General features: G+C 39.1%; 1 protein-coding gene across 1 annotated transcript in view; it reads right to left on the minus strand.

Moving 5' to 3' along the window:
- The window catches only part of LOC142151178 (venom factor-like), a 172,695-nt gene that overhangs the window by 142,262 nt on the left and 11,268 nt on the right, over positions 1 to 19,165 (minus strand). The window contains exons 3-4 of the mRNA XM_075206544.1: positions 4,926 to 5,088; positions 4,159 to 4,229 (exon numbers count right to left, since the gene is read on the minus strand). Of these exons, the coding sequence (XP_075062645.1) occupies positions 4,159 to 4,229; positions 4,926 to 5,088 (234 nt within the window). The remainder of the gene's footprint in view (positions 1 to 4,158; positions 4,230 to 4,925; positions 5,089 to 19,165) is intronic.

Genomic DNA, 19,165 nt, shown 5'->3' on the forward strand with positions numbered 1-19,165 from the left:
GTCTCCAAGTAGAGGACAGCAGCGGAGCGTTGATCCAATGCAGACAGGCGAGTTGACACAGGCAGAAAACACTGTAGAAGCATGGAGAGCGGATCAGCTGGCTGCAGACACGAGTAGAACTGAAGTGTAGCGGCAAGCAGGACACTGCAGGTACACGGAGGTAGCGGATAGGAATCAGCAGGTGCAGTCACGATGAAACACGGGAGAGTTGAGATGAGCTGGAACTGTTGAGCACGGAGGCAGCGGATAGGAATCAGCTGGCGCAGTCTCGATGAAACACAGGAGAGTTGAAGTGAGCTGATAACTGTAGTGCACGGAGGCAGCGGATAGGAATCAGCTAATGCAGTCACAATGAAACACAGGAGAGTTTGAAGTGAGTTGATAACTGTAGTGCACGGAGGCAGCGGATAGGAATCAGCTAACACAGTCACGATGAAACACAGGAGAGTTGAATGAGTTGATAACTGTAGTGCACGGAGGCAGCGGATAGGAATCAGCTAATACAGTCACGAGGAAACACAGGAGAGTTGAAGTGAGCTGATAACTGTAGTGCACGGAGGCAGCGGATAGGAATCAGCTAATACAGTCACGATGAAACACAGGAGAGTTGAAGTGGTCTGGAAACCACAGGAGAGTTAAAGTGGTCTGGAAACCACAGGAATCAGCTGGGCTGAATACACAAGGAAACACAGGAACACCTTCAGAGGCTCATGGGGAATGAGACTCCAAGATCAGGCAACGAGGTATAGACAGCAGGTGCTTTAAATAGGGAGTGTTGCCTGATCAGCCAATTAACTAAAAGGAACAGGTACTGAAGGTTTGGAAGGGCTGCACATGCGCAGACCCTCAGGATGGTGGACGACCACGGTTCCTAAACACACGGGAAGAAGCACTCACAGTCTGGTGAGTGACACAAAGACCACAGCTATTCAGATTCTAGATTTTTTTCCCCTTGAAATTTGGCATCCCGTGTCCCACTATTAGAGATGCTTGAACTACAGTTACAAATTTGTTTGAAATAACCCAGTTCAATGACTTTTGTTGAACCAATCTTGGCAATATCACAATTTGTTTTTGGTTTGAGCTCAATGCTATGTGTGTTACAATTGATAAGCTGTTAACTCCAAATTGAAAAAAAAATAGAAAAACATCACGCATATTTTACAATGTAGACACTTATTGTCGAATGTCAAACATTTTTGAAAAATCTCACTCATGGTCAAACCTGTTCAAATTGTTCAAATTTGGGCATTTTATAGTCTAGCTAGAATTATATAATTTAATATGGTTTTTTTTTAGTTTTAGAACTGGTTCAAGAACAATTTTGAAACAATTATTAACATCTCTAATGATAATGAAATAAAACACATGATATAAAAAAATGTGAATTTTTTTTTCAGTTTTTGCAGATCATTGCTGGGTCAGAATAATTTTGCATCACAAAACATAGTTGAATATAAATGTAAAGTAGCTTAAACCCATTAGTCTGCTGTGAAATCATATGAAATGATGGAGCAAGAAATGAAGAATTCTGAAAAAACAATTGCTGGACATTATTATTTTGTACAAAAAAATCAGGTAGTAGTAGTAGTAGTAGTCGTAGTAGCAGTAGCAGTAGTAGTAGTAGTAGTAGTAGTAGTAGTAGTAGTAGTAGTAGTAGTAGCAGTAGTAGTAGTAGTAGTAGTAATAATAGTAGTAGTAATAGTAGTAGTAGTAGTAGTAATAGTAATAGTAGTAGTAGTAGTAGTAGTAGTAGTAGTAGTAGTAGTAGTAGTCTACATCTAGCCCATTTTAAGAGGGGGTTCAGCAGGAGACTATACATCCTAATACAGCTTTTCCATAATCCAGAAGTAAGAGAAGAAGAGTACACCTGATTCTGTTGAAAGCAGTAGTACATGACACAGTGGTCCTAAAAATACCAGATTTGTTCACATTATTCAATCTGGTTGGAAATTCAAATTATTTTGGCCAGGTTGAGGGCCTCAAACTTATTCACAGTATCATCAAGATTTTTGGGCAGGTTCAAATGGTGGAGCTGCCCTTTCCTCGAAAACACTGTTTGGCTCATTTTCATACATATTTCTGTTTGATAATGAACATTACTGTTTAAGTTTGGAGACCAAATGTGACATTTAAGTTTGCATTCAAACACTATAAACTAAACCATAAAACCACATACAATGTATCCAATTAACACAAACTTCAAACATGTTCAACTCAGTTTGGACATGATCAAGTTTGTTCACTTTGCTGCAATTTAGCAAATTTTATGTCTAATTTAATGTTTTTGTAGTGAATTTTAGAGCTTTAGAGCCAATGAACCAGCCATTTTGAACACATTGCTATTCACCACCAAAGGAAGTGGTTTTGATAGGCCTCTAATGTGCTTAAGCACCAGTGTTTCTAGGGTTAGTCATCTGAGCATAGGCTAACAGTCATGTTTCTGTTGTTTGTACTGCCCTGTATGCTAAGTTCTGTTTTACCTATTCTCTATGTACTGCGCTGCGGACCCTATGTGGTGCCTTATAAATAAAAGATAATAATAATAATAATAATAATAATAATAGTGGACATGCAAGTGGAGATATTACTTATGTGATGTCTTACACTTGGGATCATAGTAAACTTATTATTGGCACTCCAAGTAGTGTGCTCCACTTCAGAAAAAAACAGAAGCGCTTACTTTACTTCATCTAGCTACCTCCATGTTTAAAACTATTGTCAACTATAGCAAAACAATTGTGCAGCATTAGTCCTTCACTTGTTGAAAACGTTCCTGCCAATACTTTTATATTTCTCTCTTTCAGTGGTGACGATCAGTGGTAGTCACTTTAACGGTGCTGATAACACCGACAGTGACTACCACGAACCAAAAAAAGGAAACTGACTTGGGCGACTGCTAATAAATACTGATTGAACTTATTAATCACACAAGTCCTTGATAGTGTGCAAAAAAAATCACGATCAGCATTAACAATGGCAGCGTGTTTTTACGTCCTTTTCAAATGCAACCTTAATATCACTATTTTTAAAGCGGCAATGCCGCTTCTCAGCACACCTAACTGTTACATTTAGGCTTAGAGTTCGGAATAGGATTTGACATAGGGTTATTTCTAACCCTATCCCTAGTATTGCCACTTTAAAAATAGTGATTTAGAGGTCACAATTGAAAAGGACATAAAAACACGTTAATAAGGTCAGTCAGCATTTATTAGCAGTCGCCCAAGTCAGTTTTGTTTTTTTGCCTTCGTCCTCCTGCCTGTCGTTCACACCACGACTGTAAATTCGTACCCCACCCGTGACGATAAGGACTGGAAGACGCAACTAGCTTGGTAGGTTGGATCCTACAGCCATAAGTTGAGTCAATGGCCTATAGACCGATTGTTACTAGAATTGAATCTAAATACCAACATGGGACTTATGCATGAAAGATGTCTGATTGGGGCGTGATTTGGCTATGTAAAAATGTGTCTTGTGTAAAATGTATCACACGGCACATACACACAACTTACTCCCTATTTTGAGTTGTGCACATCTTATTTGTAAAGCACTGGTTCTATTATATTTAGTTATAATAAACAAAGTTGCCAAAGGTGGACTATTCCTTTATCCTAAAACAATTTCTATAATGTCACCTGCATTTGCCCAATGTGCTACCCCAGTCATTTGCCCTATTAGAGCCACCCATAGCACATTAAGGTACTGTATCAGTTACAGCTGCTAAAATGATGGAATTTACCATTTGAATTTAATGTTCTGCTAATTTTAATATGGAGCCACTGCAAGGAGTGCTATGGGGCTCAGAGAAAAAATGCAGAGCAGGGTATCTTCTGAGCAAACTTGGAACCAGAAGAGCAGAGCAGGGTCCTCAATGAGTGGACCAGTTTCAATTTACCCCCAAAAAAAGTTTTGCTATGGACCTTGCAATGCTCTGTTCTGCCCCCTGATATGTACATGTAATTTTGGATTCTGTTTTGTACTCAACAACATTTTAAATACAAAGATTCAATACTTTGCTGAGCATCATATAATTAAAAACTCTCAATATCCCCAGCATAGGGTATGTAGACCCCATATATTTAAATGGTTGCTCCTACATATACCAAAGCCTATGACACAATCTGAGAAATGAGAGGTTGCCGGACATATCAGTCTCACCTGGATTTGTACTGTCACTGTCTGTTTTGCTGGTTGCATCTTGTAATTCACAGGGAAAATCCGAAAGAGAACTGGTGGGGTTCAAAATACAAACATAATGAAATCAATATAGCTTGTGATCAGCGACAGTATATCATGAAGGGTAAGGTTTATAATATAATTTCTAAGGACATATCCAATCCTTAGAAGTAATGTTTTAATTTTTTGCCAGCAGTCTCTTCTTTGGGTGTGTTTAGGAATTAGACACTTTCTGGAAATGTCTAGTTTCTGTCTCTAATTAAAATAGTCAAATAGATATAGATAATATATAATATATTTTTTGGGAAAAAGGGTGAAATTAAAGAGTCTAGAGCAGAGTTGGGTAAAGGTAGAATGGTCACAGAGTTTCCGTTGCCCTTTACCCAGCCCCAAATCACCATTATTTTCTATTGTTCCTACCACCATACTAAGAATGTAAATAGCAATTAACTAAACAAAAATGTAAATCCCTGCCAGAGAGTAAGGAGATGTCTCTGTAGCCCTTAGACAAGACCTATATAGTATTTCCTCCAATCCAGGGTCTGTGTGTACAAGCAGTCTTGGTGATGAGTAGACTTCAAATAGTGCATTTAAAGCACAGGCCAGCAGAAACATTTAAAATTGTTGCATATTACCTCCATGACTGGCAATATCTCATTGGCCATTTCTTGCTAGTGCCTATGTAGCATTTTGAAATGTTTGCACATAATGCTTATGTGTATGTGTCTGTATGGAGAAGTAGTAAGTACCTCTAGAGCCTGGAGTGTAGATGGTTTTATCAGTCTGTATGAAGATGTATCCGCTGTAATATGACAAGAGGATGTTTTTCTCCATGGTACATGTTGGCGACTTTATAAAGATAGTTACATATTGTTTCCTCTTTGGATCTTTCTGTAAATCCTGAGCTGGAATCTGAGGTCATAACAAAACAACATTATGGCAGCACAAAATAATGTATATGGAACATCATATATATTGGTCTTCATTGAACTCTTTTGTATTTATACCAGAAAGATCTGTGTACTTTGTGTGGTATGTGTAGTCATATGCTTTCTGTAGGGTGTATATCCCTTTAAGGTAGGCATTTTAATAAGTGACAATTTAAATCCCTAGGAAAATTATCTCCTTAATTTGCTAATTTCTATGCCTGGCAGTGCTATGTGTGGCCTATGTGGCCTCATCATTTACTGACACAGCATTGTGCCTGACACCTGTAGGACCAATATTTTGTTGGTGGCTGATACAGGTGCATAGGCCATGACTCATACTATCCAACTGGCTGAATGTTTGCCCAAATAATTCAGTGAGAGGTCCATTAGTAGTTGGAGGTTCTCATTGGCAGGACATACTGAAAAGAAGCTATATAACCACCCTATTAATTCATTTGTGGCTAACCAAGGTTCCCTACCTTCCTGCTGGTCCCTTCCAAAGGAAGACACTGAATGCTATGAGTCTATATCTGAAAGGACCTATATAGCTGACAACAATGCTGCTCCAGGCCCTGCTTCCCTCATTCATCAGAATACTGCAGCTTCCATGGTGAATGGAGAGTTTATCGAGTCCCCTGCTGTGTGATTGCTAACACTACAAGGCATTTGAAGTTCCAGTATGCCGTGGATGCAAGCCAGTAATCTAGAGTTCCAAAATTAAAATCTGATCAGAGGGGATTGAAGAAGGAGAGTGAAGACAGGCAGCTAGTTAGCTGGCAAGGTAAGTGTATGGAAGGTGTTCCTTTCTAAAAACCTCGAGGGCCCAATTAAATCCTTATAGGAACCTTGGGTAGCCGTTGGGGTTCACACATTTCTAATTTTCCAGTGTTAAACTTGCTTTTTATGGCAATTGGCGTATAGAGAACAGTCAGTGAGTATTGGAGCAGCAGGAATCAGTGGGAGAGAGAAGAGTCTAATTGTTGGCACCAGATATGGTTCAGTTTCTCCAGCTGGAACCAAATATGGCTCAGTATAGTTCTGATGGCACCAGATGTGAATCAGCATATTATTGTTGACAACAGATATGGCTCAGTTTCTCCAGTTGGCATCAGATATGGTTTGGTATGCTATTGTGGGTACTAGATATGACTCACTTTTGTTTATATAACAACCAGGTACAACTCAACAATAATTGCATGAATTTTCTGCAGTGCCCACACAGCTTAATAAGCTAAGATCACACTGTAAACAACTATTTGGTCAGACATTGCAACAGTGTGTATGCTCCCATGATAATGTTTTATCATGCAAAGCACATTGCATCATTTGATTTGGTTTTATAAACATCTTAAAAATCATAATCAACTTCCACATGTGCCCAACGATGCTGGTCAAATGTGGAAGTGTGTATGCACTTATTAGTGTAGGTAGATATCTATAGAGTGTGTACAGTCACAATATTTCAGCAGCGGGTAATAAGAGATAAAGAGCAAATATCTGAAGGTAAATTTTGTATTTGTGTCCACTTGATTCTACATAATCATGGGGTCTTTCAGTTGTTGTCAAAATTGTTCCAGAAATCGCATCTGAAGTCATTTTCAATAGCGTGTACCCAGCTTTATTGTATGCCCCAGTTATGGCTCAATTTTCTCTAGTTGACTTGATTCAAATTGATATTCTTGGCACCAACTGTGGCTCATTTGTCTATAGTTTGCACTGTATATGGTTTATTAGTATTTTAGCCGGCACCAGATGCACAAAGTAGATACTACATATGAGGTGGAAGAGCACAGGACATGGAACGCATTTTGCACACTCCAGCAGTGAGAAAGATTAGCTCAAGGTGCACTTTAACTAATTTAATAAAAATAAAAGTGTCACATATAATGCTATGTCCGCTCACTCTCATGATCAATGTCACAGACCACAGCACTAGTCTCTCTGTCTCATCATTGAACTGCATATGTACTCAATGTCAGGCTATATAAAAAACTTGCACCCAGATATCACATTATTTCATTTGTCTAGTGTCTAGTTTGTGACACATAAGGTTACAGAGGATGCGGTTCCAGATACCCAAAGGCAGCCAAAGTGTGACCAGTTACAGTAATAGACAGAACAATGGTGATTCTGAAGAGGTTTTTATCAACTCTAGTGCAACATCATATTTGGCGTCCGGCTAGTGTCAGTCACTATGTATAACTGGCAATGCAGTCAACATGTTGCCATATTGTTGAGTTCTCACAACAGTATCTTGCACTTTTCTATTCCTCTCCCTTACGGACCCTAGTTTTGACTCTATTGCTCCCAAACCTTGCTTCCACTATTGTGTAACAGACTCTGGCTTTGACCCTGACCACCACTTATAACTGGACTTTGCTGCTGTGTACCAGACCTAAGACTGTTGTTTGTACCACTGCTGCCATGTTTACTCCTGAATACCCTGCACATCTAACCTATGGTCATTCTCTGGATCCATGTGCTTCTCCAATCTAAGGCTCTGCCTACATCATTTCTGTAATATTGAGTCATATATTACTTCACCACAACAGTCTCCATGTACTACTGTAAACTAATTTATTTACTTCTATTAGCTTTTAGTATGGTCAAGTATCCTCAGAGAATTTCCACTAGGGTACATTATTCTCATTTACTGCACTATTGCTGGTGCTATACCATAACAGAGATACATAAATAAAGAAAACTGAGTAGTATGTAAGTAAATATTAAAAAAAAGAGGATGTTGTCGCACTAGTTAGACACACCAACTACACATCTCTTTATACATTTTATCGGTATCATGTTCTTAACATGTCTAGGTATAAGTAGCGATCATTCTTTTATTGAGGGGCTACCATCTAGTAACCAAATAGTTAGAAGTAAACAAAAAAGAAAAAAAGAACTGGATCTTAAAGGTGCACTCTGTAGTATTGGGTCTCTTATTCGAAATGCACTATATACCAAGTAGTTGGAGTAGGGGTCATAAGTTCATCTGTGCTTTATCTGTGAGGAGTTTGTATGTTCTCCCCATGTTTGTGTGGGTTTCCTCCGGGTGCTCCGGTTTCCTCCCACACTCCAAAAACATACAGCTAATTGGCTGCTAACAAATTGACCCTAGTCTGTTTGTCTGTCTGTGTGTGTATGTGTGTGTGTGTGTGTGTGTGTTAGGGAATTTAGACTGTAAGCCCCAATGAGTTCTCTGTACAGCGCTGCGGAATTAGTAGCGCTATATAAATAAATGGTGATGATGGAGTAAAACATAACTTTTTTTAGTAAAAGATAAAAGGTTTGATTCTAAAAAGCAGCAAAATATAAATGTGAAAAAGTGAAAATAAAGTGTTTTAAAATTTGCCATGTATGATTCTTATACCTTACTTATATATAATAATAAAACACCTTCTTAAATAATCAGCTTAGGGGGACTCAACCTTCAAATAAGCAATAATTTACATAAATATGTTGATATTCCAGTAATATTGTCCCATATCAGTAATTGCTGAAAAAAATGTATTGGTTCAAATAGATTATAATCCTTTTCAGATATTGTTTAAGCAACTCCTACAGCAAAATGTCAGTCACATTGGTTAATTATAGCCGTTTAGTTTCAGATCCAGCTGACATGACAAGAGGAGAGATCCATTGCTCCATTGCTAATTGTCATTGCTGAAATACAAATAATAGGGCTGGCAGGCTTGGTCTTCTAAATCTGCAGTCACATTGTACAGTGTTATATAGGTAAAATACAAAGAGAAGAGCTTCAATGCTCCATTGCTAATTGTCATTGCTGAAATAGAAATAATAGGGCTGGCAGTGTTGTTCGCAATCTGTAGTCACATTGTACTGTGTTATCAAAATGGATTCACAGCAGTAAAGAGAAGACCAGGAGCACCAAGCAGCTGCTGGCACTAGTCATGATGATAGTAATCCCTCTACGTCGTCAGCTAAAGCCTATGTTAAAGTGCATAGTGTTTTTAAGTCAGGGAAACAAAAATGTAAAAAAAAACACCTTTTACCTTGGTCAAGAAAAAAAGACCTGTAATTCAGGAAAAGTTATCTGCAGAAAAAAATAAAATTGCCAACATGACATTCTACACACGCAGAGGCAAGGAAAGCATGAGGTCTTTCTCTATGAGTGCTAGTTCTGCAACTGTCACTGAGGCATCTTCTTGTAAGGTCAGTCATGACCAAGCAAGACCTTGTCATTCGGACTCCGAAAGTGGTGTCCAAATACTTTTATGTCTAAAAGCCAGGCTGGAAGAAAACAGTAAGGCATTAGTGGAAAATGTATGTTCAGATTCAGAAATGACACAAATCCCCGAGGAGATTCTCTCCACGAGTGCTATGTGTAATCCTGACCATTCTGATAGTGTACCAATAAAGAAGGCCTCTTTCACCATTTCTGATGATGTAATATGTGGTTTATTCTGCAGAAATATTAATATTCTTTTATATTAGAATATTTGTTATATTTAATTTTTTAATATTTATAGATTCTGATTTTATGCTTCACATCTCAGATCTACATAAAATTCTAGTTAAATATTTAGTTATAAATGCTAGTTTATGGTTACTAGAAATGTATTGATTAATTATTTTTAATTATTCCACCAAGTATATTTGTTTTGAAGATAGAGATGGAATAGATGTAATAAGGGTAGAGTATATAGAGAACTGTACAGATTTATAGGTGTTGATTCTCTACAAGCATATTGATGATATGCAATTACAGTGGATAGTTTAGTAAATGTATAATACTTTTGTATTAGGGATATTGTTGAGAGATGAATAAATTTAATAATGATACTATCCTACTTTGAAACATATTTGTAGTTAATACTTCTCCGTTGACTGATTTTGTTGCAACAAGTACAGAATTATTGGGCTGTTAAAAGAGATATTGGGAAACAAATGTTAATATATACTCTAGGCTGAATAAGAGGAGGTGTGGAATTTGCCTAGTAATTAAAAGAGGAAATAAATCACAATCGGACCAGCTCTATTCTTGCTTTTTGGCTGGAATAGAAAATGCCATATAATGAGTTTATGGAGCTAAAGAAGAACGAGTTATATAGAATCTTATAATCTGCCTAGTGACTAAATAAGTAAATAAATTGTGATTGGACTAGCTCTATTTTTACTTATTGGCTGGAACAGAGAAATGTCTCATGACGGGCTTGTGAAGAGAAAGAACAACGAGCCACACATTACTGACCCTATCCAACTTTTCAAGTGATACTGGCTTTGATAGACTTTGCCGGTCGCTTAAGCTTTGAAAAGTCTAATAAGAATTGACGGTTAAAAGAGACAACTGCAAATAAATGCCATTATACATCATCATCAACATTTATTTATATAGCGCCAGCAAATTCCATAGCGCTTTACAATTAGGAACAAACATTAATAAAACAATACTGGGTAATATATACAGACAGAGAGGTAAGAGAACCCTGCTCGCAAGCTTACAATATATGGGACAATGGGAGTTAGAGACACAAGGGCACGTGCTACATCATAGTGCACACTGGACCAGATAGAATGCAAAGGTAAAAGTATTGAGTGGGCTGTGTGTGTAGCAATGTTGGTCAGAGGGCTGTTGTCTTGTGTTAGCTGTGTAGAGGGTGGCAATAGGGTAATCTAGGGAAATTAAGATGGTGGTTGAGGAATATCATAAGAATGCATGAAGAAGTGGGTTTTCAGAGAACGCTTGAAGGTTTGAAGACTAAAGGAATGTCTTACTATGCGAGGGAGGGAATTCCACAAAGTGGGTGCAGCTCAAAAAAGTCCTGTAACCGAGAATGGGAGGATGTGATGAGAGTGGAGGAGAGACGTAGATCTTGTGCAGAACGGAGGTGTCAAGTTGGGAGATAGTTTGAGACCAGTGAGGAAATGTATGTCGGTGCAATTTTGTTGACGGCCTTGTATGTTAGTAGAAGAATTTTATATTGGATTCATTGAAATACAGGCAACCAATGTAGAGACTGACAGAGTGGCTCAGCAGTGGAAGAACGGTTTGCAAGGAAAATCAATCTAGCTGCTGCGTGCAAAATAGATTGTAGGGGTTCAAGTCTGACTTTGGGAAGACCAGTAAGGAGGGAATTGCAATAGTCGATGCAGGAGATGATGAGTGCATGAATTAAGGTTTTTGCAGAGTCTTGTGTGAGATATGTGTGCATTCTGGAAATGTTCTTTAGATGTATGTAACATGATTTATAGATAGCGTCGATGTGGGAAATAAATGATAGTTGTGAGTGAAGGATTACACCTAGGCAGCGAGCTTGCGGGGTGGGATTTATGGTCATGTTATCAACAGAAATAGAAATGTCAGGCAGGAAGCTTCTGTTTTTGGGTGAGAATATTATTAATTCAGTTTTTGAAAGATTGAGTTTGAGTTGGCGAGAAGTCATCCAAGTTAAATGGCAGAAAGACAGTCAGTAACGCGAGACAACACAGAGGGTGAAAGATCAGGAGAGGATAGATAGATTTGTGTATCATCCACATAGAGATGATACTGAAATCCAAAGGAGCTTATTAGTTTTCCAAGAGAAGTGGTATAGATAGAGAATAGCAGAGGACCTAGGACTGAGCCTTGTGGTACTCTAACTGATAAAGGAAGCGGAGCAGAGGTGGATCCAGAGAAATTAACACTGAAAGAGCGATTAGATAGGTAGGATGAGAACCAGGATACGAGAGTGCCTTCAAGACCTAGGGATTGTAGCGTTTGTATGAGGAGAGAGTGGTCAACAGTGTCAAATGCAGCAGAGACATCCAGGAGAATTAGAAGAGAGTAATGGTTTTTACTTTTTGTTGTGATCAAATCATTTACAACCTTGGTCAGCGCAGTCTCTGCGGAGTGTTGAGCACGAAAGCCTGACTGAAGAGGATCCAATAGGTTGTTTGCTGTAAGAAAGTGTGTGAGGCGAGTGTAGGCACTTCTGTTGAGAAGCTTGGAGGGGCATGGGAGCTGAGAGATGGGGCGGTAATTTGGGAGAGAGTTTGGGTCAGAATTTTGTTTTTTTAAAAATGGAAGTAATCACAGCATGCTTGAGTAGTGATGGAAAAATACCAGTAGAAAGAGAAAGATTACAGATTTTAGTTACAGGGGAAATGAGCACAGGAGACAGGAACCTACTGTGAGGGAATGGGATCAAGAGGACAGGAGGTAGAGTTGGAAGATGAGAAGAGAGTAGAAACTTCCTCTTCATTTGTGGGATCAAATGAAGAGAGAGTGTCAGAGGGTGCTACAAAGGAATTGAGCTGAATTCTTGTCGAGAGAGATGATACCATTTCAAGTCTGACCTTATCTATTTTGTCCTTGAAATAGGAAGCAAGATCCTGGGCACTGATGGTAGTTGGAGGACTTGGGGTGGGAGGATTCAGAAGAGATTTAAATGTGCTTAAAAGGTGTTTGGGGTTAGAAGCCTGAGCATAGATAAGAGATTGGAAGTATGTTTGTTTTGCAGTGTCCAGAGCTGTTTCTATAGGAGTGGTAGACACCAGTATATGTGATGAAATCATTAGAGGTACAAGATTTACACCAATGACGTTCTGCTTTATGAGTAAGTTTTTGTAGAGTTCATGTTACTTTGGTGTGCCACGGTTGGCAACAAAGTCTACGTAGAGTATGTAGTGTCACTGGAGCCACTTGATCAAGGGCAGCTGCTAGGGTTTGGTGAAAATGGGGTACTGCCCGATCAGGGGAGGAGAATGTAGAAATTGGGGAGAGAAGGTGTTGTAGAGAGGTGGAAAACTGTTGATATTCCTGCGGTTGTGAGGAGGCTTGGAAAAGTTTGACACTAGGGAGAGTAAAGAACAGCTAATAAAGTGATGATCCAAGAGGGGGAAAGGAGTGTTAAGGAAATCAGAAACTGAGCATAGTCTAGAGAATATAAGATCAAGGCAGTGGCCATCCTGATGAGTAGCGGATTCAAACCACTGTTAGAGGTCAAGTGTGGATGTTAGAGAGAGTAGTTTAGAAGCAGCATTGGAACGTGGATTTGAAATAGGGATGTTGAAATCACCCATGATGATGTTGGGGATGTCAGAAAATGAGTAGTGAGGGAGCCATGCAGAGAAGTGTTCAATAAATTGTTGGTGTGGTCCACAGGGGCGATAGATGACAGCAACACGCATAGAGAACAGGTTAAAAATCCTAACAGCATGTACTTCAAAAGATGTGAACATGAGTGATGGGACATTTGGTAGAACTGGGAATGTGCACTGTGGGGAGAGAAGTAGTCCAACCCCACCTCCTTGTCTGCCTCCTGGTCTGGGGGTGTTGGTGAAATGGAGACCACCATATGAAAGGGCTGCAGGTGAGGCAGTGTATGATAGCGTGAGCCATGTTTCTGTTATTGCTAGAAGGTTGAGGTTGTTTGAAAGGAAGAGATTGTGTAGGGAGGTAAGTTTGTTACAAACAGAGCGTGCATTCCAAAGGGCACATTTAAAGGATTTTGGAAGAGAGGGGAGACAAGTGATGCATTTGAGGCTTGCTGGATTTCTGTAGTGCTCAGATATATGCGTGTGGGAGAAGTGAGGGGGACCTGGATTTGGTGATATATCACCAGCTAATAGAAGTAAGTAGGAAGAAAGGTAGGAAAGATGATTGTAAGATGTCTGTCTTTTTAGTTTCTGGCGACAGGGTGAGGCTGCTAAAGTCATTGAATTTAAATAGGAAAAGAGTTCCTGAGTGTTAACTAGAGGTGAGTAAAGTAATGAAGGAGCAATGTGGACAGAGTTGTGTGTTGCAGGATGGGTGAGGGATGATATAGTCCTAAAGATAATGCCATGACAAGAGAGAAAGAAAAATATTTTGACTAGCATTGAGATTTATGAGTAAAATAGCAAAAAATAACGGAATTAAAGGAATTACCTAATTGCAATGTCCTGTGTAATCAGAGAAGTAGTGCAGAGCTAGGCTGCAGAAAATGTAGTGTATTCCTGGATGTCTGGATAGTATAGAGTAATGAAGTGGGGAGCCATGTGGGGGAGTGGGTGGAAGTGTTGAATGGAGAGTAATAAAGAACAGGTGATTAGGTAGCTGAGTTCTTGCAGAGTCATGAGAGAGTAGAGTGGTTCAAAGTCTGCATAATTTCTTCCTACTTGTGATGGCAGAATAAGCCTTGAGTAGAATTGAAATTACAATGATGAGATATGGTACTGAAATAGCTGTAGCATGGGTAGGGAGTGGCTGAGCAAGTAGTACAGCAGGTTGATTAAACAGAGGGGATGTTGCAGGGAAAATAACCTGACAGATAAAACAAACTTTCATGAGGTGAGAAGAAAATAAGATCAGAGTCCAAAACAGTCTTCATGTTGTGTGAAGCTTGTAGCTAGAGAGAGATGGAAACATCAGGGGTAGATTATTAAGTTTCAGGTGAATAATGACTGTTGTCCTTGTGTAGCTGTGGCAATAGACAGAATGTTATTCTCCTGTTTCCTCCTTTTTAACTCTGTTATAACTCCGAATTATGCTATTTACATTTTTACACTTGTAACTATCCACATATGGATGGATGCATAGCAGATTTTTCATCATCATCACTGATTCCGCAGCGCTGTACAGAGAACTCATTCACATCAGTCCCTACCCCTTTGGAGCTTACAGTCTAAATTCCCTAACATGCACAGACAGAGTGAGAGAGAGACTAGGGTCAATTATGATCGCAGCCAATTAACCTACTAGTATGTTTTTGGAGTGTGGGGGGAAATCAGAGCACCCAGAGGAAACCCACGCAAACATAGGGAAAACATACAAACTCCACACAGATAAGGCCATGGTTTGGAGTTGAACTCATGACCCCAGCGCTGTGAGGCAGAAATGCTAACCACTTATCCACCGCGCTGCCCTGTATGGACTGAGGATTTATGCTGATACTGGACTTTTGGAGACTATTGTTTCAATACAACTTCTATATATTATTCACATTATGGCAACCAACTGATTTGACCTTATCTATTGTTCCAAACATCATGATGTGCTAAAACCAATGTTGATTATATATGTGTTGGTTTATAATTCAGTCCAGATTGATTTAGTTTTGGGAGACATCAGTAATAATACATTTATTATACAAAACTTTGCATTTAATTTAATTTATTAGTATTGTTTTTAATTGTTTTTAAATGTGTTTACATAAAAATATCAATTACTTTATTCACTAGAATCTACATTTCTGCAGATGTGTGCATGAACAGACCAAGTGTAGCTGGTGATACACAAATTGAGAATGCCACTTTGGACTTGCAACAGGATGAGGGGGGTATTTGTGTAGCTGATGAGGGCGCTAAGGAGAATGTTGTTGAGGATGATATTGTTTGTGCAAGTCCTACCCCAGTGTAAGCAGTTCTTACACGTGATAAGAAGAAGGCCATTGTCCTCTGCAAAATACCAAAAAATCCCCCTCTTATGTGTGGAATTATTTTTATCCAAATCCTGACAACAGTTGTCTAGCTATTTGTAGAGTTTGTAAAGCCACAGTCAGTAGAGGTAGGGACCTTAACAATTCATGTTACGCCATTTTAAGCGAGTTCATGGCAAGCTTTTGGGATAATTGGAAACATATCCTAAAAAAATAACAACAAGCAGTCCATCATCAGCTAGGTTCTCTTCAATATTCTCAGTAGCGATCAGAGTTAATCCTGCAGCCAAGTTACTAAAGCTAGATGACTCCTCTACTATCCTGGATTCCTCAGAAGAATTCTTGAGCGTTAGTCCCACTACTGCTGCTGCTGCTGGGGGTGAATCTTTATCCCAGAAGCAGACCAAGAAGAAGTACTTTACAATAATTGACTGTTAAACAATCATTTGCAAGGGGAAGCATGTATGAAAGCTGTCACCCAGTTGCAAAGCGGATCACAGATGCCATGGCGACAATGCTAGTATTAGATCTGCGTCCAATATATACTATTAATCCAGCTGGTTTTAGAGAATTACTTGAGGTCTTGTGTCCCCATTACCAAATTCCATCACAACACCATTTTACTAGAAAAACTATTCCTCACCTCAAGAAGGTTCGAAAAAATTTAATTATTGGGCTACAAAATGCCATTCTACCAACTGTACACTTAACCACAGATATGTGTACAAGCGGAACTGGGCAAACTAAAGATTATATGACTGTGACAGCCCATTGGGTTTGAGATTCATCTGCACCAGCAGGAACAGCAGCAGCATGTAGGCTACTCAGTGTATCATCTGCTTCACTAAGAGGCATACAGCTGACAATCTGCTACAAAAACCAAGGTATGTCATTGCAACATGGCTTATCCCACTTGGACTCCCCTCAGGATATGTAATTTCTGATAACGCCACCAATATTGTGAGAGCATTACAGCTGGATGAATTCCATCACATTTCCTGTTTTGCTCACACAATAAACTTGGTGGTGCAAAGCTTTCTAAAAAATGACAGGGACATGCAGGAGATGCTGTCTGTGGCCCATAAAATATCTGAACATTTCCGGCATTCTGCAACAGCATGTAGGTGATTGCAGCAACTACAAGAGCAATTTAATTTTCCCTGCCACCAACTGAAGAAAGAGGTGGTGACAAGGTAGAATTCCACCCTGTATATGCTTCTGTGGATGGAGGAACAGCAAAAAGACATCCATGCTTACTCCACAAGCCATGACATTGGAAAAGGAGGGCTGATGAATTTTACTCAAGCACAGTGGAGAATACTTTCTGTGTTGTGCAAGATGCTATAACCATTCAAAGTAGTCATCTGTGAAGTGAGTTCAGACACTACTTGCTTGAGTCAAGTGATTCCCTTAATTAGACTTTTGGAAAAGCAGCTTCAGAAACCGAATGAGGAGATTAAACAAAGCAATTACGCTAAGTATGTTGGACTTGTAGATTAAGTACTTTATTCACTTTGTCAGGATCCAAGAGTTATCAAAATCTTGACATTGGATGACTACATTTTGGGGACTGTGCTTGATCCTCGGTTTAAGAGCTATGTCTTCTCTTTGTTTCCAACTGACTCAGATCTGAAGAGATGCAAGGAGCTCCTGGTGAGCAAGATGACAGCTCAAGTGTTACGTGACAGGACGGCGTCTCCTCCTTCAGTTTCTCACTCAACTGCTGCTAGGAAAAACTCAGCACAACATTTAGACATCTGGTGGTAAATGTATCAAGTTGAGAGTTTTCCGGTGGGTTTGAAAAACCAATCTGATTCTAGTTATCATTTATTTAGTACATTCTGCAAAATGACAGCTAGAATCTGATTGGTTGCTATAGGCAACATCTCCACTTTTCAAACCCCCCGGAAAACTCTCAGCTTGATACATTTGATACCCCCTGGTCTGGTCTAAAATAATTGACCAAAAAACATGACACCTCTGCTGTATCTCCACCTGATCCTACTATCAAGATCCAAAGGATGGTGGATGATTATTTTAACGACAACATAGAAATAGACATATGTTAAAGTGTGCATTTCATTTTTAAAATCCAATATAAGGGTGGCTGGGAGGGACCAAGGACAATTCCATCTTGCACCACTTTTCCTTTCAGCTACCACTGTGTGCCAATGTTACCTACATGTGCTATATGCTGTTGTGTGATTTGCAAAACTCTTAGACATTGATGATGAAGATGACTCAGCGCAACATTTTGACATCTGGTCTTGTCTACTGTAAAAGAATTGACCAAAATTAGTGACACCTCTACTGTAACTCCACCTGATCCTACTATCAAATATCAACATCCAAGAATGGTGGAGGATTATATCTAATTTTTTTGAATGGTATAACAGTTTTATTAATGAAGAACAACGTTGTTTGCAGAAGTAATGTAAGCATGGATGTTTAAATAGACGTGTATATGTATTACCTTCCACTTTGCTGCTGTTACATCAGTATTGCACAACGTGTTTGTAATCTGCACTTTACGTTAAAGGTACCTAACTATATTATAATTTTTTTGTGAATTGGGGCTGATTCGAAGCTCCGTGATGAACTTGTTTTTTGCTGTGAATTACAGTGGCTCTTATTAGTGCATTGTCTGGCACCCTGGATTGGTCTGGGTCTGATAAAAGCATACATCCCAAAGGGGGGGCAGCGCTTGTCGCCATGTATTAGCTGTAGAATTACCACAGTTATCCAAGGAACGGGTGGAGTGATCAAATGAACCATAACTGATTTCATGATCTAAGGACAATTCCATCTTGCACCACTTTTCTTTACTGATACCGCTGTGCGGCAATGTTTCCTAGATGTGCTAGGAACTGCCGTGTGTTTGAGTCATTGCTCTGTCGCTTAGCATCCAGCCAGGTCGCTGCAGCCTTTGTTTGAAAGTGTACGAAAATAATATTGTGACTTGTGAGATGGTCCAAATTGACTGCAAATGACTTGACATTAGTATTATTGAGGTTAATAATAACGTAGGGGGAAAAGAAAAAAAAATTATGTGATTTTAGCAAGAGAAATAAAAAACCAAAATATGCAAGGGCGGTTTTGCCAAAACCAAAGCCAAAACACAAAGTTAATCCAGATCCAAAACCAAAACCAGAACACAGGGGGTCAGTGAACATCTCTAATTCAAACTAAGTAAATATCTCATAATGTATTAGTCATGCATAGCAAAGAACGGCCAACCCAGTTTCACTGTTAAACTTAGCAAAGAACGGCAAACACAGTTTCACTGTTGACTGGCATCAAAAACCAGGTTCTTAAAGTTCAAAGAATCAATCAGATTTGCTAATGTTGGATTGGATGAGAAGAGTTCAATTTTTAACCCGTTGTTGTCAGATAGAATGTCTGTGGCTACTTAATGTATTCAATGTAGTATATTGTGGCATACCAATTTAATATGATATAAACTTAGTTCAGGAATTATACAAGAGTTCTTAAAAGAAGATAAATAATAAGTATTTCATTCAAGAAAAGGAAATAAAACATCTTGCAGTAAATTTAGCTCTATAAGTAATCCATAAGGATGTTGTATATCAGACTGTAATATTAAATTCAGAAGGGCAGCGTCGGACTGGCCCAGCGGGCTACCGGTTAAACCACCGGTAGGCCCGGCTACCGTATGGCCACACCCCCTTTTCCCCATGGGTG

This window comes from Mixophyes fleayi, chromosome 4, assembly GCF_038048845.1.
Source record: "Mixophyes fleayi isolate aMixFle1 chromosome 4, aMixFle1.hap1, whole genome shotgun sequence".
In the NCBI taxonomy this organism is placed as follows: domain Eukaryota; kingdom Metazoa; phylum Chordata; class Amphibia; order Anura; family Limnodynastidae; genus Mixophyes; species Mixophyes fleayi.